The 27249-nt window shown below is 39.2% G+C and overlaps 3 protein-coding genes across 3 annotated transcripts; 2 read left to right on the top strand and 1 right to left on the bottom strand.

Annotated features, from left to right (window-relative positions):
• Positions 1–425: 425 nt before the first annotated feature.
• On the top strand, positions 426–9847 carry LOC136439582 (neuronal acetylcholine receptor subunit alpha-10-like). Its single transcript, XM_066434998.1, has 9 exons — positions 426–551; positions 1330–1374; positions 2664–2773; positions 3456–3602; positions 4820–5017; positions 5443–5636; positions 6270–6379; positions 7129–7258; positions 8534–9847. The coding sequence occupies exons 1-9, from the start codon at positions 456–458 to the stop codon at positions 8800–8802; spliced, it is 1299 nt and encodes a 432-aa protein (XP_066291095.1). The 5' UTR covers positions 426–455; the 3' UTR covers positions 8803–9847.
• Positions 9438–16296, bottom strand: LOC136439584 (B9 domain-containing protein 1-like). Its single transcript, XM_066435001.1, has 7 exons — positions 16166–16296; positions 15868–15936; positions 12735–12846; positions 11607–11703; positions 10974–11036; positions 10459–10526; positions 9438–10058 (listed from the first exon to the last, which is right to left on the bottom strand). Exons 1-7 carry the CDS (start codon positions 16223–16225, stop codon positions 9910–9912), a joined length of 618 nt encoding a protein of 205 aa, XP_066291098.1. The 5' UTR covers positions 16226–16296; the 3' UTR covers positions 9438–9909.
• A 54-nt stretch (positions 16297–16350) lies between these two features.
• LOC136439583 (josephin-1-like) lies at positions 16351–23457 on the top strand. The gene is made up of 5 exons (XM_066434999.1): positions 16351–16481; positions 17807–18228; positions 21269–21394; positions 22101–22295; positions 22852–23457. Exons 2-5 carry the CDS (start codon positions 17963–17965, stop codon positions 22961–22963), a joined length of 699 nt encoding a protein of 232 aa, XP_066291096.1. The 5' UTR covers positions 16351–16481; positions 17807–17962; the 3' UTR covers positions 22964–23457.
• The last annotated feature ends 3792 nt before the right edge of the window (positions 23458–27249 follow it).

The following is a 27249-nucleotide window of genomic DNA, read 5'->3' on the forward strand; positions in this document are numbered from 1 at the left end:
GCCTACTCGGTGCATTTCTATTTGTGATCATGATTTTTACTTAGAAAGAAATTCGTCGTACATAAATGATCGTCGTACGCCGATTGACAAACTAAGGAACGTTGGGAGTTAGTCGTGCTTGTGTCGCACAAAATCGTAAGACGACCTACAACGATGACCGCGCCGTAAACAATGCATACTTTAAAAAAACGCAAACATAAAAGATATATAACGCAACTGTTACAGCAACAACAACTAAAGCGAATACAAAAATGGTTGACAAGGCACGTTAGTTTCATAACCCAAAATGATATGTAACACAATAAAGACATATTTCATTTTTCAACAGGTGTTTGTATATCCACAACGTGTCTTAACCATTCATCCCTTGTGCGACTAAAATGTTTATATACTTGTTTGCTTGTTTGTTTCTTTGTTTAGGAAACGATGAAGCGCGCGATCTTTACAGGACGATAATGGCTAACTACAGCTCACATGTTAGACCGGCAAGAAACTTCACAAACCCAACGGTTGTCTACATGGACATCGTGCTAAAGAAGATCGTGGGATTGGTAAATATATAATAATGATTGATGCCTCGGACTCGATGGGCCTTTGAAAATTAATGTTGTGTTTCAGATTACGGCCCTGAAAACATCTGGTCGATAGGTAGAGACCGTTTTTAAGATAAATTTTGGATGAAGTGATCAAAGAAGTACAGTTACAATTATGCAGGGTCTCACCATAAAGGGGACCAAGGTTTGGTGGGTCCACTTATGGTACTTATTCTATTGCAACAGAAATTAGGAGAAGATTATTCTACAACGTTTATATCACTCAGATGGCGATTAAAAAATATTAGGTCCCTTGCCAGCTACGGTCGACCAAAAAATCGCTAGGATCGGCAGTTTTTTTACGGTCAGTAGGGTATCCAGAAACAGACACTTTTTTCTATGTCATACTAATGCTCAGCAGTTAAGGCATTGCTCTATACAGCTACCGAATGTTCTGAACATGATTATGGGGTGTCCGCTCTATTAAGTACGTTCCTAAAAATGAGTCACGTTATCAGTAGTAGAATTCCTAGTATAAAATCTTCTTCAAATTTCAGATTTTCAAAACATCCCTTACCTATATGGCTGCTATTCTAACGGAATTTCACCCCATCAAATATCAAACAGCAAAGACCGAAATAGTTTCAGAAAATAATGCTACAATTGTTATTCCAACGGAATTTGACCTCACCAAATATCAAACAACAAAGAACAAAATGATGTTAGAAAATGTGGCTACAAATCGTATTGTTAGATAATGCGTCTCATTAATAATGCATATTTTCTTTTCTGCTAGAACCAGCGTGACCAAGTTTTGACGACACTGCTGTCTATAAATATGGTGAGCGACACACTTCATCCGTATAATACCCCCAGACTGGTTTTAATTATTGACATATGGTGTTATGTGCATTAGGACGCATTAGCGTCAGGTGGTCAGTACTTCTTTACTCATTCAAAATCGCAAGGTGTTTTATTCATGTCTCCTAGGTCATGACAAGTTATTAATCATCCATTATCCATTACTTCATTGCCATTATTAAAAATGACAATGAAGTTTATTGTATATTCATGCCCCATTGGGGCTAAATGCAGTAAGTTATATACAATAATGTAATAGTAAAACTATGCTATGTCTTATCTCTGCCTATAGTTAGCATATATATTAATGATCAGATTAAGACAAAGGCAACACAAGCATACTTCTAAAATAGACAACACATGATGATTTTTCTTCTTTTAACTTCAAAGTACATGTACAAGAATTCATGGTGTCGGTTGTTGCGCTGTTCACCATTGAATTCTGTTGTTGTGTTTTCCCCCGACTCACAATCGATAATCTGGGTCTTCATTGTACATATCATCCATGGAATAACGCCAGTGTGATCTGATATTGACTTCATTGTTCAGCGGTAGAGTCTGTTATGTCAGCTTGAATATGTTTATTGAAAGGGGGACACTGAGGCTTTACGGTCACAATACCAGTAGTGGTAAGAATGCACGTATAGGCACGTAACGTAAACGTATGTTGCACTGTGGTATTCACTTAACAATGTGTACATTGTTCAATCACAAAGAAAATACATTCTTTCTTACGGATTTGAATGCAAATCTATGTACACCCAATGAGCTCGTCCACGGTTTCAACTACGCATGCTCAGTGTGATGCATTATGGGCAATATGTCACATTCACCTTTGACATTGCGCATGTGCATTTCGAACAATAAACTGACTTATATATTCTTTCACTGTCCATCGAAGAGCTTTGGGCTCTTGATATTTTGAGACGATGCGTAAACTAAGAATGTAAGTAGTAACTAAAACTAAAACATATCGCTCACAGAATTATATGATAATGATATGATGTTCTCAAAAACGTCATAGAACGCTTTTACTGACATAGAATTTGCGCCCAGCCCGGCTTGATCGGGTTCCTTAGGATCACCTACCTTTTATCTCCGTCTCTCATCTCATCCTCAAGAATTACGAGGATATGTGGTATGCGATTAGGTGTTTAGAGAACAGGGTTCAATTTTGGGCCCCCTGGTATGTAATCTTGGTACTGCAGCATAACTTTTTCTTTTTATTTTTGACCTGAACGTGCTATGGTCTCGTTTTGTTTGCTACAGCACTGGAAGGACGACTACATGGTGTGGAATCCCGAGGACTTTGGTGGGATGACATCCACGAGCTTTCTCTCCAAGGACTTATGGACGCCGAAAATAAGCCTGCAAAACAAGTGATTATACACTTTGGAAGTGTTTGTTTAGAAACATGTAAAACGTGATGTGTTGGGAAGTGTAAGTTTGATCTTTTGTAGCTGTGATATCTCTTTAATCCTCTTTCATAGTGACAACGCTATTGTAATCTACAGTTTACAGATTCAAATAAGTCTAAGAGTGTTTGCATTCATTCCCATAAGAGAGACTATTTGAACAAGTCATATTTAACACAAGGTTACATTGATTCTTCCCGGAAAATTTCTGTTACCTCTGTCGTTGCTATTCTAGGTCAGCGAAATAGTCACTAGTCAGAAGAACATTTACATATTCGAATTCGTGAACAGGCTAACCAAAACCCACTCAAAAAAAGTGGGACACTTCGTCTTCCACTGCTTCCAAAAAAGAAGTCAAACCCAAAAAGCGTAGATTGTATTCCGTAGTAGTTTTTAGAATAGCCATGTGTTCTACTTGTCAACATTGTTAACTCGCACTATCTGTACAGTATACCCTTTCTATGCATTGTTTCGTTTGGCAATTAGCCCTCGGGCAAGAACCTGCAAATAGAATTAAATTAAAATTAAATATTTGTATGAAGCAATCCGTAGAAATGGACATCCTTCAATGCATTGTGGACGCCATGTATCAAAATGCTTATTTCTTCTATCTTTTCAAATTCATTTACAACTTCTGCACGTACAGAGCTGGTGATACCGACGGTTCCCTGGAGCCACTGGACGATCTGAAGGTGTTCTCAGACGGGCGGGTTTTCGCCGTCCACCCGGGGACCCTGTACAGCTCCTGCCGGCTACAACTCCACCATTTCCCGTTCGACACACAAACGTGCACGTGAGCTACTCCCATGAATTGTTTTGTTATTTTATACGCATAATGTATTCATTGAAAATGACAAATAATCCTCAAATGTACCTATTTGTAACAAAATAAATTGTTTTTAACTATTGCCTATCTTTTTTATCTTAAAATGCCAAATTTAAGGTCATACGTTTACGTTTGATATTTGATTTGCGCTGTCTACCCTAAATGTTTTTCGTACATTGGGCTAATTCCGTGGCACCACTGCGATTTCCAATAAAGCTATCTTGTATCTTGTATATGCACCAAAAATAGTTACTCAAGCAACTGGATAAAATTTTTGAAACAGTCAGACGTTTCAGGCAGCATCCGCTGTCTTTCGTCAGTGACTGAAACGTCTGACTGTTTCAAAATTTTATCCAGTTGCTTGAGTAACTATTTTTGGCGTATCTTACTACCTGGATGTCTAACCTTCATCAACGTATCTTGTATATGAACTTCCAAACCATTTGGGTCGATCGACAGAAACCGGTGTCCGCAACAGAAACATGCAAGAAATACATTATCTCAACCCGCCATGAAATATTCATAAAATTCCTTTATTAATGTCATGGCAATAGCCTTAATCATGTACTATGACAGTTGATCCTCGACAAATCCCAAGCCGGGTGTCCCATATTGAAGTCATTGACCTAGGCCAAACCAACTGTCTGTGGAAACATACCACTGTACTATCAGAAAGGGGGTGCCGGTCTCTAAAGTTGCTGCAAATACCTGAAAAAGCTGTTACGGTGCCCAAAACCTTTAACAGTATGCTGTAAGTTACTATTTTTCATTCAATAATCTGAACAAGTGCTGTGTGCATATATAGAGGAAGTGTTATAAATGCATTACAAGGCTCGAAATACTGGGTGCAAAATTGGAGCTGTGCACCTTATTTTTGACTGCGGGTGCTTCAATGTACCTAGATATTGTTGTAGTATGCAGTATGCAGAATATTCTTGAAATCTAAGTATCAGAAAAAGCAATGTATCTAATTGTTTAAAATTTTGCAATAAGCCATAAAATTTCAGACTGAAATTCGTAAGAGAGGTTATAGGGTTTATAAATACATTCTACTGACATTATCCTTTATCTCATACTGTGCACCCAAAATTCTTTCTGTGTACCTAAACTTTAAGGTTAGGTGCACCAGTTCCGAAAAATGAATTTCGAGCCCTGTATTACTACGAAAACGTCTTATTCTACAGTCTTATCTTCGGGCCTTGGAACCACGACGATAAGGAGCTTCTCCTTGTGAACCAGTCGAACTCCTTGGTGAATCCTGAGCATTACACAAAGAGCGTAGAGTGGGCTCTGATCGACAACAACATCCGTCCTCAGCTAACGTATCACACTTATAACCCTAACGGGTACAGCAGCTTGGAATGTACCATAACAATCAAGAGGTAAGACTTTTTAAAAAGAGCTTTGGATAAAGGTAATAGAAACGAAGCATCGAAATACAAACATTAAATAAATGGATCTGCTAATTTTCTAAAATTGTTGTACAAATGTTGGCATACGTTGTATCATATACAATTGTTGAGAAAAAAGTTAAAGCTACAGAAGAACAACAAAATACTAAAATTGGACTAGCTGCTTTGTCTATACAGTATCGAACACCTTGCTCGGTCAGTTGCTTTCTCATTGCCCAAAATCACATCGTAGTTAAGTTAATTTGAGTAAAAAAAGGTTATGTATATTTGTACTTTATAGAATCAGTAACAAACTTGCCATCTACGATTACATTTACCCCCATTCCCTCATTGTAGTCTCGTCGAAATCTGCCCCCCTCCCCACCCTCTGCAATACACATCTTATATTTCCACAGGAGGTTTGGCCACTACCTGTTCACCATGTTCCTGCCATGCGCACTGCTGCTGACCATGGTGCTGTCTGGCTATCTACTGCCTCCCAACGCCCCCGTGCGGCTGCAGATGAGTATTACAATGCTGCTGGCCCTGGTCGTCCTGCAACTCACCATCGTTAACTCCCTGCCTGCTTCTGGAGATCTTACACTCATCAGTAAGGTCTTTGTTACATTTTTCAATGGTAAGGTAGAAAACGGGATAAGAAAACAAAAGAGAGTAGTTCTCTGAAGTTGAGACATCGGTGGGGGGGGATTCGAAAGGCTATCCAACTCTTGCTTTCGACTTTTTGATGACATTGGCCTGCAGGGCTTGCCTGTGTAATGGAATTTGTCAATACAATTTAAATACGTATGAAAATACACGATATAGCTCTGTATCCATGCTATGTCAATACGTTTATTTATCTTTTATTTCTGTTTTCTTTATACAGGGTAGGCGCACTCAGTGCTAAACGCACTGCTTTTCAGGCGTTAGCGCAAATGTCTTGCCTTGAATTGAATTGATAGAATCGATCATTATAACGTTAACATTAGAAACAAAACCTCAACTGAAGAAAACGTTAACGTTATTATGATTCTATCCATTCAAGGCAAAACATCTACGCTAACACGGTTATTGACATAACATAGGTAAACAGCTATCGTGTATTTGCATACGTATGTACATTGTATTGACAATGGTGAATTCCAGTCTCAGGCATGCCAGGCCAATGTCATAAGAACATCAGGGGCTTTCGTTTGCGATGCTAAAACCATCTGAACGCTGAACTTCTATCTCCATCTTTCAGCCCAATACTACGTGGTGGTAATCGTCATCACAAGTCTGTCCGTTATCAATGCCGCTGTACTGACTCACGTCATCAGTAGGAGAAAGCCTATGGCGCCTTGGATGGAGAAGGTATGTAGACGATTTCAGGACGAACATGTATGTTTAGAAGAGCCCATTTTAATTTCAGAACGTTAAAACTGGAAGTTTATTGGTCAGATAATAATGGTTTATTGGTCAGAAATTACCCGTGCAATGGCAGCCAGTGCTGAATTGATGCAGGGTTTACAATCATATAATACAGAACAGATACATATTTGCTCCACACTTGCACTTTGTGGAAGTGTCGCAAGGGTCTGGGCGGCTGCCATTCGGCGCCAGCAGGTGACCTCAATACAACCTTCCCCAATCGAAGTCAGGTACCCATTCACACCTGGGTGGAGTAAGGAAAGCCGTGTAGAATATTCTGCATATGGCAATCTGTATGATGTCAACATTTACTTGCTCATATTTGCACATTTCAATCATGGTTTCAGACTTTGGGCATTTATAAAGAGCACAGAAACAAACCGCATGAGGAGTCCGTTATATATTGAGACCACCAAAAAGTCCGCGACAACTTTTCACCACACAACGACATCGCATCTTTGCTCCATGAATGTTGATATGCAATGGGAGTGATATTAAAACTTGCTATGGATACAGTACTGTGAAAGGACTAGAAATTTGAATTTGAAAATCCGACTTCCAGCGGTCTCAAATCGCTTTGAGCTCCTTTAAACATTAAAATGAATATGAATCAAATTCTACCATTTGAAAAAAAAAGCCAGGAAATATTGTAATATAAACTTTCTTGTCTGTGATTTTTGTCGTTTGTACAGGTAATTCTGGTTTATCTTGCAAGAGCCATGTGTGAGACAGAAAACCGTACTGAGCCGATTCATGAGAATGGCAAAACCCCAAATCAACCCAATAGTGACCAACACCACGGCGTGGACGTTGCGACTCTGGGTACGTTGTAATTTTTCTTACTTCTGTCTACATGCACGTAACAACTAGCCTGAGTACCAACCTCCGTAGTGACCGCTGGCTCAAAAGAATTCGCTTGCTAACCACCAACCTCCGTAGTGACCGCTGGCTCAAAAGAATTCGCTTGCTAACCACCGTGGTTAGCAAGCGAATTCTTTTGAGCCAGCGGTCACTACGGAGGTTGGTACTCAGGCTACGTAGCAACTTGATGAACGATGATATAATCAAGACTTGTTTGTTTTGTAGTTAGAATAAACAGGATGCTAAAGATCGGACCATCACACCTAGCCGAAAATGACCTACCCGAACGTCTCCAGAACATGGTTAGATGTTAGTCGTGAGCAAGAAAGGTCATCTCTGATTGGGAGTTGGTCTTCTTTAATTGTCGTCTGCGCTAGTCGACTATGAATTTTGAAAAATCAAATTCGGTAAAGCCATACTAGCATCGCAATACCGGTGCAATGGTGGAGTAAGAGTGTTCGCCTTGCATACGACCGGGTCATACCAAAGACTCTAAAAATGGTACATACTGCTTTCTCTGCTTAGCACTCAGCATTTGGGAAAGAGTACGGCAGTTAATTAACACACACCACTACCAGTGGACTAGCCCCCTGCTATAGTGGCTTGCACACAGTTGGGTGGACCAAAGGCTGTGGAACCGGAGATGGGCGCCGCCTTATGCACCTTCGGTGCGGGAAGGACTTTAACATTTTTAACTTTATACTAGCATTCTTCTTAGATGCTATCACTAGTGACTGGAGCTAACATAGGATAGATTCCAGGCTACTCCCAACCCAGCATCGCCTTTTACTATTTAAGTAAGCTGACAATACAGACGTAGTGGTGGTGCACTCAAGTTTACAAACTTATATCAACGCCACCACTTAACATATATACACAGAACGTAAATGTGGACAGATAAGAATACAAAACTTGTAACAAACTTGGTGCATTCACATATAACGAAGTAATAATGAAGTAATGGATATGGAAGCAAATTATTCCGTATGACAGTAAAATTCATGGAGGCGCATGTCAGGGACCTTTACCCTATGGCGAGACACACTCAAGAACCAAAGCGCGTTGAAATAATGATGAAATTTTGCATTGCATTTGGTTGGGGAGTGATCGGGAGCAAAATCGTGGGAGGGTCCTGAATTTGAAACAGGCATTGTTAGGCCTCGGGGCATATATGTGGCATAACATTAAAGCAACTCCTCTGTAACCCCTCAATGACGTCTTTTCCAACTGTTCTAGCTACGGAAACGTCTACTCTTCCAGCAGCGGGTGAAGCCCACCAACAGACAGCCGTTCCAAAAGACATCCAGGACCTTCTTCAAAACATCTCCACGGACATATATCTTCTGACAGAAGACAAGAGGAACTCCCGCAGGAGTAACGAGACTGTCTTCAAGCTGGCCAAGGCAGCAAAGATCCTCAACAAACTGGCTTTCATTGTCCTGGGGATTCTTTCTTTTGCTTTCACAGTAAATTTTCTTCTGTGGCCCTACCACAGTGGGGAATAGATAAGACATGCTAATTTTGTTGTTTTTTTATAAGAGAAGTTTAACAAATAGTCGGACAACGTGGTAAGTGCTGCATAAGGAATTGGCAACATATTCTTAACTCATAAACAATACTGTTCATTTCTGCATGTAAAAGAAAATCATACTTCCCCTGTATACATGTATCCTTTTCAATCTGTTCCAGCACATGTACTTCTACAGTTCTTTTTAACAGCGTGCACTCGTAATAGAGGTGTCCCCTATTCTTAAAAAAAAGTAAATGAAATTGTAGAAAAAAAGTTCATCTGAAATGCATGTTTTAACCATTGTAATAATATTTGTAATATGCATGTCTTTGTAATTGTGTTGTTATATCTTGTGTTCTTGGGAATATGTGGAAACAAGTAGGAGTAACTACAGAAAGATATTGGGTAGTTAGTATTTTAACATTCTGTCTAAATCATGTAATGTACATTTTTCCTATTTCAACACACACAAATGTGCATAGATTTTATTTGCTGAAATTCAAATCAAACCTTGTGAGTTAATCTTATAATACATGTAAATCATAAGGCATGACGCTTTGCATATTTGAAAAAGGGATTGAACCATAGGAACAAATGAAGGATGGAAAAATTATTTCCTCATTTCTATACTATTTTCATCGATCACTTCTCAAAGTTCACAGTGTAAAGTAATAATCTATTGTGTTATGCATATAAAGTGGAATAAAGGATACAATAGGTTGATCTTTCAGACAAATCATTAATTCTTTTGTCATCTAAAACACAATGGAATATTTACAAAAGACAGATACACTGTATGCCACATGTCAAATACAAAGATAATGTATAAACAACCATTGTAACCTGACAATATGATTCATAACTAACATTTTTTCTACTCAAACAAAACAATCAAGGTACACAACTAACAGAATACTTAGGCAAACATCATTTTCATGGGCAACCAACATTCAGAATTATGTAAACCCATAAATATAACACTTTGCAGATGAGACAAAGATTGTTTGGACAAGGCAACAATTTTACAACAATTTTTTTCTCTACAAAAAGGAAGACCTGTACAAAAGATACTCTTCTACAATGTAGCCTCTCTATGACAGTGCTATGAGGCACCTGGTACAATGCCTGTCGCCGCGGGCTGCGTTGAGGCGGCCGCGTCTGTCGGTGTCGTGTCGTAGCCAAGCTTCTTCATGTCCTTGGTTACCACGTTGAAGGACACTCGGACTTTCCCCTGGCTCCTCACTCTTGTCACTGTTTATAAACAAAAACAAATCATTATGAAAGCTCATCTGTGTTGGTAGTAATCATAATGCAATGCTAAACTTCCTTTCAACACTAAGGTATACATGGATCGAATTTTTGACGACCACTGTCGCCTTCTTCAGGATCAATAATGACCATGATACTAAAATATTGTCTATTGATTTGTACATTCATTGGTTTTTAGATATGTATAAGATTATTTGCATGTCGACTGCCTGACTCAAACTTGTTTGTACATTGTTTTTTTATTCAGTTTGTTCAACTGCGACAAACCAATAAAAGACATCTTGAATCTCATGTCTTGAAATGTATGGAACAGGAAAAACAATGCTACACTGTTTCAATGGTATTCACAAAGTTTTACAAAAAAGGAAATGCAATGTCATACCTTCTCTTCCCTCTCCTTGGGCAACTACCTTGGGGTCAACATACTCTGGTCTCCTTCCCAGAAACCAACTTTGAGAGACAAAAATGAACTGTTGTTACATACTGTGTAACATGCAGCTAGTTACGCCCAACAATAATAGATAATGTAAAACAACTGCTGCTCTGCCTAGCATTTGCAAATGTGCATGGTATGTGACTTTTAGTAGAAGTAGTATTAGTAATACATGTACACAATATACATACATTTTCTATTAAACTTTTTTAAAGTAGATACTTTGATTTTTTGAAAGGCAGCTCACAATATTTCATTAAAGGATGCCAAATTGCAAATCAATTGATGAATTGAATACAAATCAGATACAATCTTTTGTAATCACTTGAAGGTGTAGATAAAAAATTTAGCTACTACATGTACATACATTCAATAATAGCCAATGACTTTCTATCGATAAACCACAACAATAGAAAGTGATTCAGAAGAATATATAACATGACTTAAGTTAAGTTACTGCTCACCTTACAAACTTCTGTAGTTTTGATGTGGACTCTGGTACAAACATTGGTAACGTTCTGGTGTGTCTAGGAGGTTAAGATAACAGAATCGTTAAAATGCCACTATCTTCTTCACTCTGATATTAGACACACATATATAAACTATGACAATCTTCTTATCACATACTACAATACCAAACATACTTTCACTTAGAAGATCAATATCTAAACAATATAACATGGTGTATTACGTATCACCCAAAGTACCAGTCCGACCCCAGGTAGGATAGCCCAACAGCCAAAGAGAGGACTGGGACTGAGGGTGATGCGGAATACACCGTGTTATATTCTTTTTATGTAATACCCACCCAAAAAAAAACCCACACATTTCAATACGAAATAAACCAGAAGTTGAGAAAATTTGGTGTCCTCAAAAATTTCAACAACACTAATTCCAATACATGTATCTGAATTCGGTATTTGAATCTTTGACAGCAGCGCAAGCGGGGCACATGAACTGCGTTCAAATTATTTGATGGAAGCCTTTGTGGGATACAAGTAGAACCCAGTAAAATACAGACCGGTACGGAACACCTGTATTGAACGTCATCCCAGCCCAGGTATGACATAAAACAGTTTGAAAAACTGGTTACTTACTGTCCAGGTGTGATAGGAATGTGAACAGCACTGTAACCTCGCACCACGTCTCGTCCAAAGGCGTCCTGACCGTATGCACTCACCACTAATTGTGGCCCTGAGAATTCGAAAGGGAACAGGACAGACGCAAAATCAACCACACATTGAACGTTTCTACTTGAGTCACTCTACTGGACAACCAAAATAGAAACATTCTTTTCCAAAACCACCAGTACGTGTATCCCAAACTGTATAGCCTATATATACATTCATCAATTTATCAGGATCTACCACATTTGTGGAAGGATTGACATAACAAGTGACCTTCCCCGGCTCACTCACTAAGCCTAATATATAACTCTGTATGTGTAACCAATGGGGAATTGGGTGCCAAACGGCTTCTTCAGAGCTAGTGCTAAAGGTCAACGTGTCAACCCAAAACCAAACTGTAACCCATAACCAAACTGTAAGGTACAGGTTTGAACCACTAACACAGGAAAAAAGCTCAACTCTTTTCGAAAAATTCGGAGTTCGAGGTGTGGATCTCCTCAAACAAAGAACCTCCAGCTTTACATACTATCTGAGAGGACATTCCTAACTAAACGTAGTTACTCAATTTCACCTGAGTCGAGTGGGGAAATATGTAAAGTGCCTTTCCCAAGGGCACAACACCTGTACATTGTAAGTACAGTCAAACCTGTAGAAGAGACCACCCCTACATAAGGACCACCTGCCCATTGTGACCACTTTTTGGTGGGCCCTTAGATCATTTTTCCCATTGACACATGCATATGCATTAAGAATCCTGTCTATTGTGACCACCTGTCCACATACTAGACCAGATTTTATCGGTGTCCTGAGTGGTCTTCTTGGGCAGGTCTGACTGTAACACAAGACAAACTGATTGTTTGGATCGGACTAAGCCCTAATTTTACATGGGTGAATCTTAAAGCAGATGTCTGACTGCCCTAAAGAACCCACCACAACTTTCGAAAAAGAGTAGGGCATGCCCCGGTGTGCGATGGTCCAAACCTTACAGCCTGATTTGACCCGACACATGTCAGTAATTGCCGATTTCTCGGCAGATGGACATAGGTGGTCAGACAGAAGAAGAAGACTTTCTTAAGGTTATTACTTAAGGAAACTTACACCCATGTGGGTTGGTGCTCTTGAAGGTCACTTCCAAGGGGAAGTTCCACACAAACAGTTTCCTGTCATCGTGACTTTTCTTGGTCACCTGTGTGATGCCATCCTCAAGACCCTGTCATGACACAGAGAAGGTGGTTTGAAACAAAGCCAGTTGTAAAAGCAGCAACTACAAACTACATGTGTACCTCATGTGATTGTTTAATATAGCAGGTAATTAAATAGCAGCAATAATATAATAGACTACCTCTAATTAGTCTTGCTCAGGAATGTCTTTTTTGCACCATCTTACATATAATATCAAACAGTGTTAGTACTATTTGTTTGTTTCTATTAGTCTATAAGAATTTTTGTACTATTGACAGGACATACCTGTCTGGCACTGTTGACACTAACCCTCACTTTTTAACACTAACCCTGAGTAATACTTTACGTCCTGTCAATAGTTCAAAAATTCTTAGCAAAACTACGAAAACCACGCTCTCCTTTTTCAGCACTCGGTTCCAGTGCTGAAAGTGGCTTCAGCACTGGAAAACCAGTGCTGAGTTTAGTTCAGCACTGGAAAACCAGTGCTGAGTTTAGTTCAGCACTGGAAAAGCTGGAAGACTGGGAGCAGGAGTGGGACATGGCTTTCCATCCAGACAAATGCATTCAGCTGCCCTTGACACGTGCTAGAAAGCCACTCAATGCGGACTCCAGCTACACCCTCCACGGTCACACCCTCAAGCGAGTGTCATCTGCTAAGTACCTTGGAGTTACCCTGCAGACAGACCTATCCTGGGGAACACACATTAACAACATATACTCCAAGGCCAACAGAACGCTGGGTTTCTTGAGGAGGAACCTGAAGGTGCTTTCCAGTAAGACCAAGGAACTGGCATACAAAGCCCTGGTTCGGCCAATTGTAGAGTACGCCTGCTGTGTCTGGGACCCCCACACCACCGGGAACACCAACAAGCTCGAAAAGATCCAGCGCAGAGCCGCACGGTTCGTCCTCAACCGTCACAGAAACACTTCCAGTGTTTCTGACATGCTCGACCAACTACAGTGGGTCCCTCTGCAAGACCGTCGCCGCACCATCCGACTCATCATGCTTTACAAGATCAAGCACGGCCTGGCATGTGTGAGATGCGACGCGCTGAAACCCCTGACTGACAGCAACAGGAGAAGACGGAGAGTTCACAGTCAACAGTACCAGCACTTCAACTGTCGTACAGACTACAGACTGTACTCTTTTTTCCCACGTACCGTCCGCGACTGGAATACATTGCCTGAAGCCACAGTCCAGTCCTCGTCCCTGGCTACCTTCGTCTCGAAGGTGTCCAGTTCTGCTTAGAACCTGACCCTTGACCCGTGACATGTCAGTGATGGCCGATATCCGGCCGATGGACATTATCGGAAGAAGAAGAAGAATCAGTGCTGCGTTTAGTTCCGCACTGGAAAACCAGTGCTGAGTGGAGTTCAGCACTGGAGAACTCGACGTCAGCACTGGAAACCGAGTGCTGAGACAAGCTTCGGCACTGGAAACCGAGTGCCGACAAATATTTCGCACTGGAAAACTAGTGCTGAGATACGTTACGGCGGTGACTTACTTGCGATTTTAAAATGTAGTATTTTTTCGGACTACTCACGAACGAACTACTCACGCAAACGAACCAACACTATTTTCAAAACACTTTATTTGGCATGATTACCGTGCACGTTAAATATGGCAACAAAACAAGCCTTAAACAGAACGCATGGAAACAAGCCTTAAACAGAATTACACACATTGTTACTAGTCATTTTACGAAAAAAATACTTGATTGAAACTACTTACATATGAATATCATGAGCTTTACAGTAGTACAAGTTGTTAGCAAAATACCAACTAAGGCTATTGTACGCATATCTGAAAACGCATTAGACTGCGTATTAACCAAGGTTACAAAAGAAACCTCCCTGAAGTAACTAACTAAACGTAGTCAGACTTATATTCGCATAATACTACGGTACTAATAAACTGATAAACGGACCTATGTACAGACATCGTGTTCAAAATTACGAATAAACCGGTGAATACAACTATGTCTACACAACGCATCGTGTAAAAAATCATAAATAAACTGATGAACGCATGTCAGACCAGAAAGAAAGAAAGAAAGAAAGTTCTTTATTTGTAACACATCCCTCATACCTATATCTATTATACAATTACACAATGAACAAAATGACAAAATTGTGTCGGAATAAAGTTGGTCATTGTTTATTCTAAATGAATCACAAAGTACGTAAGTTCAAGTGACCATGCGGCACTTCTTACGACTATTCTTCTCTCAGCACTGGTAAAAAAACGTTCCAGAGCTGAAAACACTTCAGCACTCGTTTTCTAGTGCTGAGTTTTTTTTAGCACTCGTTTTCCAGTGCTGAGTTTTTTTCAGCACTAGTTTTCCAGTGCTGGGGATTTTTCAGCACTCGTTTTCCAGTGCTGAATTGTCCCCGAGCACTGGTAAATCCAGTGCTGAAGGCGTGGTTTTTGTACATCAGCACTCGGTTCCAGTGCTGACGGCAGTTTCAGCACTGGGTAACCAGTGCTGAATCACCTTTGACATGACCCGTGACCTGGCACCGCCGCTCTGTCGCGCATTCAGCACTGGTAACGGAGTGCCGAACTCCATTCAGCACTGGTAACCGAGTGCCCAACTCCATTCAGCACTGGAAAACGAGTGCTGAGAAAAGTTTCAGCACTGGAAAACGAGTGCTGAAAGAAACTCAGCACTGAAATACAGCGATTCAGCACTGGAAAACGAGTGCTGAACTTTCTTCAGCACTGGAAAACGAGTGCTGAACTTTCTTCAGCACTGGAAAACCAGTACTGAACTTTCGTCAGCACTGGAAAACCAGTGCTGAGACCGATTCGTCCGTTGATTCAGCACTGGAATACCAGTGCGGAAGGCGTGGTTTTCGTAGACTTGCAAATTCTTATTGACAGGAACATCATGTCCACAGCCTCAGGCAAAATTTAATCAAATCAGAAGACTTGGACTTGGAGACTAAGTATAAATGCTGCAGCTGTCAACTCCAACTTGTCCAATCGTATCTGTGTTACACAAAGGTAAAAGTTTTCACAAAAGTGAAGTGAAACGATGTTACTCACAGACGTGATGACCCAGTCCTGACCGTACACCCAGCAGTACCGGCAGTAGATGTCGTCAAACTCGGGAAACTACAGCGGGAACAATTCATGAACCAAAAATTATGAGCATGTGACAAAATTACCTGAACTGAAAAAGAACGATTTCTGTCTTTTTGAAAATACCTACCAATACGCCCAATAGTAATCAAAATAAGTCAAGAAAGCTAGCTACTGGTGACACCAAACTCGCACTGCTGTATCTTTACAACTTTCTCTATATCACACATCAATCTTGCCGCCCAAAAACGTTCATAAATACCTCTGCACTCTCAATTTGTCCGCTAACCATCAACAAAAACACTGTTGGGTTGCCCGCCATGTTGATGTTTCCGAAAATATGTCCCACTATGCTTTGCGACCGACCAATCACCGTCCACCTTCTGTTGGTCAAAGTTTGAACCACCAAAATCGTGACATCATCACAAATCTCCACCAATCATCGCCCAGTTCTAACCAGTCAAAGGTCAGATCACCGAAACCATGACATCATCACAAGAACACACTTTCCGTGACGTTTCACACAGTGGCATGACCAAAGGACGAAAATATACGATGAGGAAGCTCGTCTGGAGAAGGTAATATACGACGTCTCTTGCTTTTTTACACTCCAAGATGCGCTTAAGAACCATTTACCCCGTTAAGAACATTAAGGGTGGTTGTAGTACAATATTTTGAAGACGTAACGTGCGTTGTAGGTGTTTTTATCGGTGTAGGAATTGTTGTTAGGCAGGGTAGAATGTTGTTGTTTTGATTTCATCTCCCGTTGAGTTGCAATTATTTTCAGCGATACGCAGTAGCAGGCCTAGCATAATTTGCACACGGCATAGTTAGCGATGCCGAGACAGTCTGTTATCATTTCTTTGGTCAGAAATAGTACACTGCTATTCAGCAGCTATTGTGATTGCGATAATTTTGAGAGTAATAATAATATATGTGCATGACCATATGAGTGGTGTAACGTTACCGTCAAATAAGATGTCCATGAATTTGGTCATAATGTCCATGAATTTTATATGAGCCTATTATGGGTTCGCCATTAACAAGATAATCAGTTTAGGGGTTAGTGCAAATGACAGAAATTGTGGGCCTAATGAATTTCAAAGCATCACTACCAACCCCCTTTGCAAATACTGGATCTTTTGCTATATTTTTTTTATCAACAATGTACAAGAAGATATCTTTTCTCTTTTTTCTCTTGTCCAATTAGAAATCAAGCTAGAAAAACATAAAGTTTTCACTTCCAGTTTTAACATTCCAATGACAGAAAAAATAAAGCCGCACCGATTTATTTTCTTAGTAGTTCTCTGACAGTGACTACATGAAAACAAAGGGATAGAAAATAGGAGAAAAGGACTCTTAAGTAGTCCTTTTCTCCTATTATCTATGTGTGTTCGATGCCAAGGCCACAGACGTTTCCCTCTACCTTGATGTCCAGTGAAGCATTATCTTCCTAAATTTAGTCCAAGAAACACGAAATTCATTTTGTGTCGCCCAAAACAACCAGGATACATGACCCTTATGATGTTTTGCTGCTGATGTTGCGAGGTCAGATGCCTTAGGCTACTGTGTCATTATTTTAATGTCAAAGATTATAATAATATCAGGTGTATTTGCAGCCAGTGCCACAGGCAGGTACCCAATGTGTAGGGTAATGAGGCTGTAATAATGACTACTACAACTAGTTATTTCTTACTATTGGCATTCAAAATCAATGGCTTCTACTTTTAGGGTAAGAATGGCAGAAACATTGTTGAATACAGATGTTTGGAGAAATGAGAAGTTCTCAAACTGTTTTTCTTTAAATCTAAATTAGATTTGACTCATGCATTTGCATATTGTGAAATCCATATGTGATTCTTTTAACATCTAATTACTTATGTTTTGTTCTGTCTTGTTTCAGGGTCTGAAGATCATCTTAAGACAGCTAGAAGAAAAGCTGAGAAAGTGTCTTACAAGGGAAAGAGATGGAAAGAGTGCTGCGGTCGATTTAAACTTAAAGACATGAAAATGGGTTGTTTCAGAAGTGCCTAGCTAGTCTTCAGACAGTACGAACTGGATGATTTTGGGTTGGTCTCTACTTGAAGTGGTGTTGATTATACCAACACTTTGCACGGTTGCACTCGGAGCGTTCCTGTACTTCTACGATAAAATGTCGTTCTGTATACGAGGGGACAAGGCTAACAAAGTTTCGGCCGAGATAGATACGAGTAACGTGTACCACGAGAAACAGCAGAGAGAACTTTGCGCCCTGCACGCCCTAAACAATCTGTTCCAGGATGAAAACGCTTACTCCAAACAGACTTTGGATGAAATTTGTCAAAGGTAAGTTTTATAACTGTTTACCTTCGTTGTTTTTGTGTGCTGCGGTTTTGTTTTTGGTGTATCTGGATGTTTGTGTGTCTGTAGTTATTTGAATACACTGTCAGTAGAGTGGTAGGAAGTGAGTATTGGTAGGAAGATGGTGCTACTGTAAAAGTCAAACTTGTGGGAGTGACATCAAGTAGAATTCAGACATACATGTAACGTGAAAACTGTAAATATTCTAAGATTTACAGAACTAACAGTACTAATCTAGACCAACTAATGGCAGACCGTGATGCCAAGCCACCCGATATGATGATGATGAACAGTACAAGCTATCTCACAATAGGTTGCAAAGATACTCACTCTCACTCACTCTCTCCCATAGCTTAGTCAGCCGTCGGGGCAGCATAGCTCTCAGTAAAAGCTCTCCACTGCTGGCGGTCTTCCGCCAGTCTGGTCATCTGGTTGGCTGAATGACCGGTCCGCTCCTTCATATATCAATTAAAGTAAAATTCTGAAGAACATTGGTTTAATTACCTTCTCCCTGCAAATTCGGTGCCAAAAGGTTGGCATAGCGGGGAGCAAGTTAATGTGATCATTGCTATTGATGGTTAAAACCTGCATTGAAGTCAATGACTTTTGACCTGTAGTGCTTGTAATATAGTAATTATAAGATCACACCTAACCCACTTGATCCACATAAAGTGAGCCACAAATAATTTAGTAATCCAATCATATCTGTTTGCTAGTGGTTGGCTATCGTCCATAGACACCAGATGGCCTATGTTGTGCTTCAGGGAACCACGCAAGCGTAACCAAAAATACAACATTCAAGAATCTTCCTTAAAATTTAATCTTCTAGATCTGTTGCATGAATTGTATATCCAAGTTTTAGGGACCCTTTGTTTTTCAAATCCTGCTAAATTGGCAAGACAATTTAAAAGATGGTCAAACTAGTATTAATATTATAGTATACATTTTACAGGTTTATGGTGATGGAGAATGTTTTAGAATTCAAAAGAACAACATTTTTCAAGCTATTATTAATAACTTATAAGCTGAGATGTTATGTTGAGTTTGAATTCTCCTTACTGAGCTCATCATATTATTAATGTTTTAGCCTGACCTAAAAATCCATATGTGTGTGTGTTGAACTGAGTTTCAGACGAATTAAAGGCTCATTTATTTGAGCAGACCACCTGTGCACTGTATAGTGCAGACAATAGAGACCTACGTACGTAGTTAGAGCCTTGTCCATAGAGTAGGACAAAGAAATATCAATTCAGCGCTCAAAATAGAAAGTGAATATGCACTTTGTGCTCCAGAAATTGGAGCAGTGTGCCTAATTTTTCCTGTGGGTGTACCTAGATATCTGTGTAGGGTCGTATTCATAAATGCTATTGTACACACAAGTGTATAGCATTTTCTTGAAATTCCAGTAAAAATTGTAAGATACAAACTTTGAAATTAGGTTGATAATACTAGAATTACAGATTGAAGTATTTAAGAATAAGAGAGGCAGTACTTTAGGGCTTGTAATTACGATTTGCTGACATTATTCTTTATTTCCTATTGTGCACTCAATTTTTTTTTGCACCTAATTTAGATTAGAGTATCAGTGCACAGGTAAATTCCCAAAAATAAATTTCAAGCCAGGTGCAATTACTAGTACGTACAGTTATTATAATTTGTATTCCAATCTTCTCAAATCTGGCAATGTGCCTGTGTGACACAGTTCTCTGCCCCCCTACCACCGACGCCATATGGATCAGATTCTGTGGCTCCAGAGGTGGGGGGTTCAAGCCCCTGACAAGCGACAAACATTCTGGTTTTACAGGTCTCATTCTTCCACTGGAGGGTACACTAGGGGAGGGAGTAGCTGAACAGATGTCCATAAGATTATGTACAAATAAGGAATAAAGACAAGCTTCAAAGTACACTTAACAGTATTGTAAAAACTTCCATCCACTATATATAGACAGCTTAACATGTCTAGTTGCCGTTTTTGGAAAAAGCCGGCATTCGACTCCTGCGTTTTAACGCACTAGACCTGTTTGAACGTAAACAAACACTGATCTTACCCTTTTAAATGTCAAAGGTCACAATTTCTTTCTGGATTTGATACGTACTAGTAAACACACGTCTGGTCTCCCTGCCTGAAAACTGACCAAAATTGACCAAAGATTTCACCAGGAAAAAATTGTCAAGAATAGTAACCAAAAGAATATTGTGGACATGCAAACTGGGCTTTGTGTGCATGTCCATTCATTGCTTACATGTATGATTTAATGGCAGATGTTTTTCCTACTGTGTTTCTCTCCCAGGGTAACAATCATGATTAGCTTAATGTCACCATGGCAACACGATTAATGGCATGACTGACATTAGGCGATGACAGCGAAAACAGGAAGTTTGTAATTGATGAATTAAGATGCGACATCACGTTAAGTGGTATCATGTAATAGCTTCGCTCCTGTTGTTGATCATACTGTAGATCTGTGTATACAGCATCCTTCAGATCGTAATTGTCAAAAACTACAGCAACAAAACGGAAATGTCGGCCTCAGTACTAGTGTTCGCAAGTGTGATGAGTTCACGGTGGAGAAGTGATCTTGAAAACTGCAAAGATAGAGACACAAGCAAATATTTCAAGATTTACAGTTTGGTATATGCCAGCTCTTGCCTAAGTCAAATCCACTCTTGATGATATGGTTCATAATCATATAGGTGGCGGATGTCTTTTGAACAGGAAGAAATTTCTAACTTAAAAATCTAAGGCTGCTTTGACAAATATTTGTACATGATTGTTATAAGGTCAAAAATGTATATGATTGTGTGTCACTGAATGATTTGAGATTAACCAAATCTAAATTAAAGGGGAACAAAAGATTACCAATCATCTCTTTTATCAATTGCTAAAGCCAAAGAAGTCCAATTTCTAAGTAAAGAATCATAGATTTATTGCTTTGTCCATCCCTTGCCTTTAAGATGATTAAATGCGACATAAGGATCTTTCTTACTACTTGAGATGTCTCTATTTTTTCTGTCCACCTTACAGACTGTCACCTGATTCCATGGTGAACCCCCACAAGAGCATGCTGGGACTTGGGAACTATGACGTGAACGTGGTGATGGCAGCCCTGCAGGAGAAAGACTGTGAGGCCATCTGGTGGGACAAACGGAGGTGGGTGCCCTCTTAAACCTCACAGGGTCAAGAATCATCATATGGCGTCGTGTGGCGCAAGCGTAGAGCGCACGGCTGTCAAACAATGGGACCCGGGATGTAATCCCAGGTTGTGAAAGAACCCACCACATCTTTCGAAAAAGAGTAGGGGCATGCCCCGGCGTGCGATAGTCCAAAAACCTACAGTCGGCCGCACATGGGTTCGCCCTAAGTAATAACCTCTGGCTAGTTGGGTAACCCTGGCAACATGCCAAACCAATAAATAAATAAAATCATCATATGCTGCCTATCTTATATTGCTGGGAAGGCTAAACTAAGAAACTTTGCACTTACGCAAGTCGTTAGGGATCCCACTGCTTCACAATAATGGATCAAATTCCATGGATCTAGAGGGAGAGGGTTCAAACCCTGCTGGGCATGACCGATTGGGGTTGCATTGATCCTTTCAGATGGAGACATAAACTAAAGCCGGCAGTCCTGTTCATATGGTGACCTGGTGTGCTTGGCTAAAACTGCAAGCCATAGCAGCTACTTGTAAGAGGCATGCAGCTTGCATCACCTGAGTTGGAGATGACTGCTTTAGAGTTGACATGTATACAAATCAGTTGATTTGACTAATAACATGCCATTTCATCGGTTGACATAACCAAAACAACCATGATCATAACGTTAATACAAATACATTTCGCACGGTTTGTCCTTACAGAAACGTGGACATGATTAACCTGGCCAACGTTGAGGGCTTCATTCTCAACATCCCGTCGGACCTGAAGTGGGGTCCGGTCACCCTGCCGCTCAAGCGCAAACACTGGATCTGCGTGCGGCAGATCGACGGGATCTACTACAACCTGGACTCCAAGCTGAACGTGCCTGAGATGATAGGGGAGGCTGAGGAACTAAGGTAACATCAGCATGTAGGAATCCAACAGTAGAGTACTCTTATTGGCTCCACCCCTGGGGTGTTGCCAAAACCTAGTACAATATATTGGTGGGTTAGAGCATTTCAGTGTTTATGACACAGAAATAAAACATTGTCTGATCGTAGAATGATACTGATGCTGGTTGCTTGTAATCAGGAACTATTGTATTTTTGCGGTATTGGTGACAAGCATTTTAATTTAAGATATCTGACAGCTCAATCAAAAATCAGAAAAAAACGTTCTGGCAACTCAGAGATGGAACGAATACTATGTTATTGTTGAATTCTTATCTCCATCCCTAATGTAAAAAAAAGAGGCACAGGAGGATCTAAGTCTAAGTAAGTAATGTAAACAAAATTGGATTATGCTAGATTTATTTTTGGCAATGCTTCAGGGATGGAGCCAATACAGGTGTTTCACTTGACATCGTCTACAGCATGTTTGATTATAGTATCTGGAAAACACACAAGGGTACCAATGAAAAGCCTGTATATTACAAGATTATGGATTTAAGACTGTCTTCTCTCCTCCTTCCAGAACGTTTTTGAGGAAAGAGTTGGCAGCGAAGGACAGGGAAATGCTGCTGGTGGTGGCGGGGGACGTGGAACGAGACCAGACGTGGCGTTTACCCAGCGAAGCCAGAATATGAGGGAACAGAAACGGTTTTGCATACTAGACTGTTCATGTATAGCTTGTTTTGGCTGTTTTCGTATGTTGTCATTTTGCATAAATGTTGAAATGTGAAGTCACTCATGAGGTGAATGTAGAAAGCTCTCTTCTATATTTGAACTTGTATTCACTTAGTACATGTACTTACGTTGCATGTTGGATACAAATCTGACTGGTCACCAAAAAGTAGCCCATGTATAAGCCCATTTGATACTAGAAGCATAGAAGTGTGCTAGCCACGATGGTTATCAAACAATATCATCCTGCAATGTTTTATAGTCATACCCTCTGTATTGTTCTTTCTTGTTTAACTATCCTTTTTTTTTATTCAATTATAATGGCAAGATAAATGAAACAACACATCAACATTAGCTGCTTCTGAAATGGGATTGATACATCCTCCTTGAGTAAAGTTATTGCACTGTGCAGCACCTACTACTTGCAGTACAATAACAATAGAACTGTTCTTGTCTAGATTACATGTATGTACATCAATTTTTCTTAAAACAAAGCAAAACAAAACAAAAACACATATTTTTGTGAGGGCATTCATTCTGCTGTTCAACGTTAACCCCAGTATGCAAACACATCTTCATTTGCATGAAATTTGCATACTTGTGACACCTGTGTTGTGGTGTACCTGCAACTGATATAGAGCTGTTCACAGTTCACAAATGCCAAATCTGTCAAAACTTTTCATTCATGTTTTTCAATAGGCAGAATACACAGTTCTATAAATGCAAAACATGAAAAAAAATGTTTATTTCATATTAAGTCTCGAACCTTCTTAAGTGCATTGTGGCCACTACACTTTGTTTCATCACATGTAAACATGCCAGTTTTGTTTTTTCATGCATATTTTCCACTGCGGCCAACCTACACGTACTACACTCAGGTCCCTGTGTTTAACAGACACAGGGAAAGAACAGAAACATTACGATTTCTTTGAGCCTAAATGATTCCAAGGAACACTGAAATTTGCATAAAATGCACGCAAAGTAGAAACAACCCTCGACGTGAAATGTAGAGTATAGGAGAGTTAAGGAAGACAATCAAGCATCAATGGGAAAATCACCAGACGTTTAAGGTCAAACAAAAATAAATACAGTAGTTTTAGGTCCAACAAGACAGCAGACAGCTATAGCAGGTGTTAGATCAGCTGTATCAGGTGTTGGAACAGGTAGCATAGCAGCTGTTAGGTCTAACCAGAATCTGATATTTCACCTATAGGGATATATCATTATTTTGAAAATAGTTCTTTATATAGAGAATTTGAAAGTTACGAATGCCTAGTTGGAAAAAAAGTTTGTTTGGGTCTGTAGTCCCCTTGTCTATACCTTTATTCCTGGTGTTTCAAACAGAAGTTTGTTAAATGCATATTATGGTTTTCCCTCACAAAATTTACATGTGCCTGTCTGCATATCGGCTGTTGCAATATGTACAATATGTATTTAGAGCTTTGCATGCATATTAATTCACCTTGCCAACTATTCGAAGTTATGTTTTTTATTTTGTTTTTGTCAAAAAGAATATCTGTTTTGTTATTGTGTTCAGAGACTAGTGGAAATGAATAGGAGATTTTGATTTTGTATTTTTTAGAGCTTAAGCTGATAGAGTCAAACCTGTTCTAGTGACCACCTCTGTATAAAGACCACCTAGCCATTGCAGCCATTGTTTTGTGGTCACTTATATCATCTACCCAACTTCTTTTTTGAGTGGTCACTACATGTATTTGCAGTTTTGACTGTATATGCAATTATAGAAGTCAGTCTGTGCTGACTTCTTTTGTGATTTCCTTCAAATAAGAGATAGGAAAAGCAAGGGAACATTCTTACCATGACAAACTTCTGATAGTGTGTCTTACTACATGTATATACTTGTAGGTGATCACAGATTGTTGTAAGATTTTCCATTATTGCAGTACTGTTTGAATTTCATAGGTGTCCTGGTAATGCTGTATGAAGACTGTAGTATGGCCTTGAGATACAATTGTGATATTGTCATGGACGTTTTGCAAAACAGTTGAAAATACAGTCCCTGTAATCTTGTTTGTAGTGAGCAAAGTTAGGGCAAACAATGTAGTAGACAATATTGTACCGGTAAATGCACTTTGCAATGATATTTTCTTTTGTAACATTTATGGTATGAAAGAAAGTTAGCAAAGGGTTATTTGTGTATTGAAACAAATCAACATCATGCACTTTTGGGTAAGTAAATTGTTTGTAAAGAAAACAATTATCATTTAAGGTCATACAAGCTTGATTTTACATATGACATTTTATGAAGACTCGAGTCTGATGGTGAAGTGAAACAAAACGTAATTAGTTCATTTTGCATCACAGTATTTTATGGTGCATTTATTTTTTACTGTTGACACATTCTCTCCATATGGCCATATGTGGTGCTTATCAAAGAATAAGGAGGTTCATGATTCCAACGGCACGTGTGCAACAATGTGCATTGTGGGTAATATGTCAAAGTTCAAGGCCCCTGAGACATTAAAAAAACACTGCTGGACATGTATAAAGAATGGTCTAGACAAGAACTGTTTACAAGTTAGGGGCCTTCACCTTTGTCATATTGCCCACAATGCATTTTGCTACGCATTGTTTAGTTAAAACCACGAACTCCCTTATTCAAAACAACTTCTCAATACAGGTAGCATTGTCTCAACCCATAGCCTCCGTTGCAGACTCCTACGGGCTGTTTTCATTTTCAAGCTACAGTTTTCGTATTACATTTTTTCTTCTTATTCCCCGCCAGCAATAAGAAAAAAATGTGATTAATAGAAAACGGTAACTTGAAAAAGAAAACAGCCCGAAGGATTCTGCAACGGAGGCTATCAACTCAAAGGGGCTCTGTTAAAAGGAATATTTTTTTTTAACAAAGACATAAACATTTTAACCCTGGCTAAATATCAATGCATGTTTTGATGTCATCCACAGAATCCAATATTAGTGGGCAATGAAAATAGCCAAAATATAAAGCCAACATAATCATGTACTATTATGTAATATTCTGCCCTGGCTTATTGGGTACATAGATGCATGTTATTCATGAATTGTCACTTGTTCCAAGTATGGTATTTTGTTATGATATTATGATAGTTGTTGATTTACCTGTCACTGTGTTGCACTATTTCTGGTAAAGTTTTCACATTACCGGGGAACAGTATTATTTGGTAATGGTATTTGTACTTCTGTGAGAATGGTTTTATTGTTGACAATTGGTTCAGTTATCAGATGAAAATGAGTAAAGAATAGTTATCACTGTAACCGAAATGTGTTTTCGTCATCCTTTTAATTAGAATAGAGGTTGCAATGAAAATCTAGACGTCCGAATACCACCTAGTTTCCTCTATACGGATAGTATTTTCCATTAATGTATGCCACATTTTCATCAGTCCAGGTCTCAATTTCGGACCATATATAAATGACATCTTGCGATTTTGATAAAAACAGTGCCAAACGGGATTTATAACAGTGTTGAAAGGCTGGAGACATCTTAGACCTTATATATACCTACCCCTACCGATAGGAAATACTCGAGAATAATAACAATGTCAAACATGTTACTGAAACCAAAGCCAGTTCAGAAAGATAAAACAGTAGATATATTCTCCAATTCATACGATACGATTTTATCTTATTCTTTCCTCTTTAATATTCATAGAATTTTTTCTCTTATTCTTCCAATCCCTACCCTCAATGCAGAGATTGGTGTTAATTATAAATGGGCTTAACCTTTGAGGGCACCAAGCAGAGTTTTTCTCCCAATCGCCATAAATGTTTCTTCTAACCTTTCACTTGTGGTCCTGACACCAAATAGAGAGTTGGATAAATTATGTTCATCAGCACCAGGATAAGTGATTGTAATCAAGGTTGGATGATTATATCAATGCATTGATTTTACTATGCAAAATGATAACACACTCATATTTGTACACAATAAACCATTCAGTTTTATTGCAGTAATGTTATTAACTATTTTAAAAATAACTGAATTAACTGTATTTTGATTATATAACATCAATTAACAGTAATGTTATCAACCATATTCTAAAAATAACATCAATTGACATTACTTATTAATGATAAAAAGAACATGGAATTACAATTACTGGGATAGCCCCTTCTACCTTTTAATTTCAAATTTCAGCCCACAGTTTAAGGTAACATTACATATAAATAGAATCAAATAAAACAAATCAAAACTACAGTTATGAACCAAATTAATGCAACCATATCAGAGATAAAGAAGCAAGTT

This window comes from Branchiostoma lanceolatum, chromosome 8 (assembly GCF_035083965.1).
Source record: "Branchiostoma lanceolatum isolate klBraLanc5 chromosome 8, klBraLanc5.hap2, whole genome shotgun sequence".
In the NCBI taxonomy this organism is placed as follows: Eukaryota; Metazoa; Chordata; class Leptocardii; order Amphioxiformes; family Branchiostomatidae; genus Branchiostoma; species Branchiostoma lanceolatum.

Bases quoted from the DNA above. Each gene is read 5' to 3' on its own strand.
- LOC136439584 (XM_066435001.1), bottom strand. From the start codon at position 16,225: ATGGCGGGCAACCCAACAGTGTTTTTGTTGATGGTTAGCGGACAAATT. The intron at 11,704-12,734 runs GTAAGTTTCCTT...TCGAATTCTCAG, and splicing joins GAGCACCAACCCACATGGGT to GGCCACAATTAGTGGTGAGT. The intron at 10,527-10,973 runs GTGAGCAGTAAC...TGTCTCTCAAAG, and splicing joins AAACTACAGAAGTTTGTAAG to TTGGTTTCTGGGAAGGAGAC.
- LOC136439582 (XM_066434998.1), top strand. From the start codon at position 456: ATGGCTAACTACAGCTCACATGTTAGACCGGCAAGAAACTTCACAAAC. The intron at 5,018-5,442 runs GTAAGACTTTTT...ATATTTCCACAG, and splicing joins TGTACCATAACAATCAAGAG to GAGGTTTGGCCACTACCTGT. The intron at 6,380-7,128 runs GTATGTAGACGA...TCGTTTGTACAG, and splicing joins TGGCGCCTTGGATGGAGAAG to GTAATTCTGGTTTATCTTGC.
- LOC136439583 (XM_066434999.1), top strand. From the start codon at position 17,963: ATGATTTTGGGTTGGTCTCTACTTGAAGTGGTGTTGATTATACCAACA. The intron at 18,229-21,268 runs GTAAGTTTTATA...TCCACCTTACAG, and splicing joins TTGGATGAAATTTGTCAAAG to ACTGTCACCTGATTCCATGG. The intron at 21,395-22,100 runs GTGGGTGCCCTC...TTGTCCTTACAG, and splicing joins ATCTGGTGGGACAAACGGAG to AAACGTGGACATGATTAACC.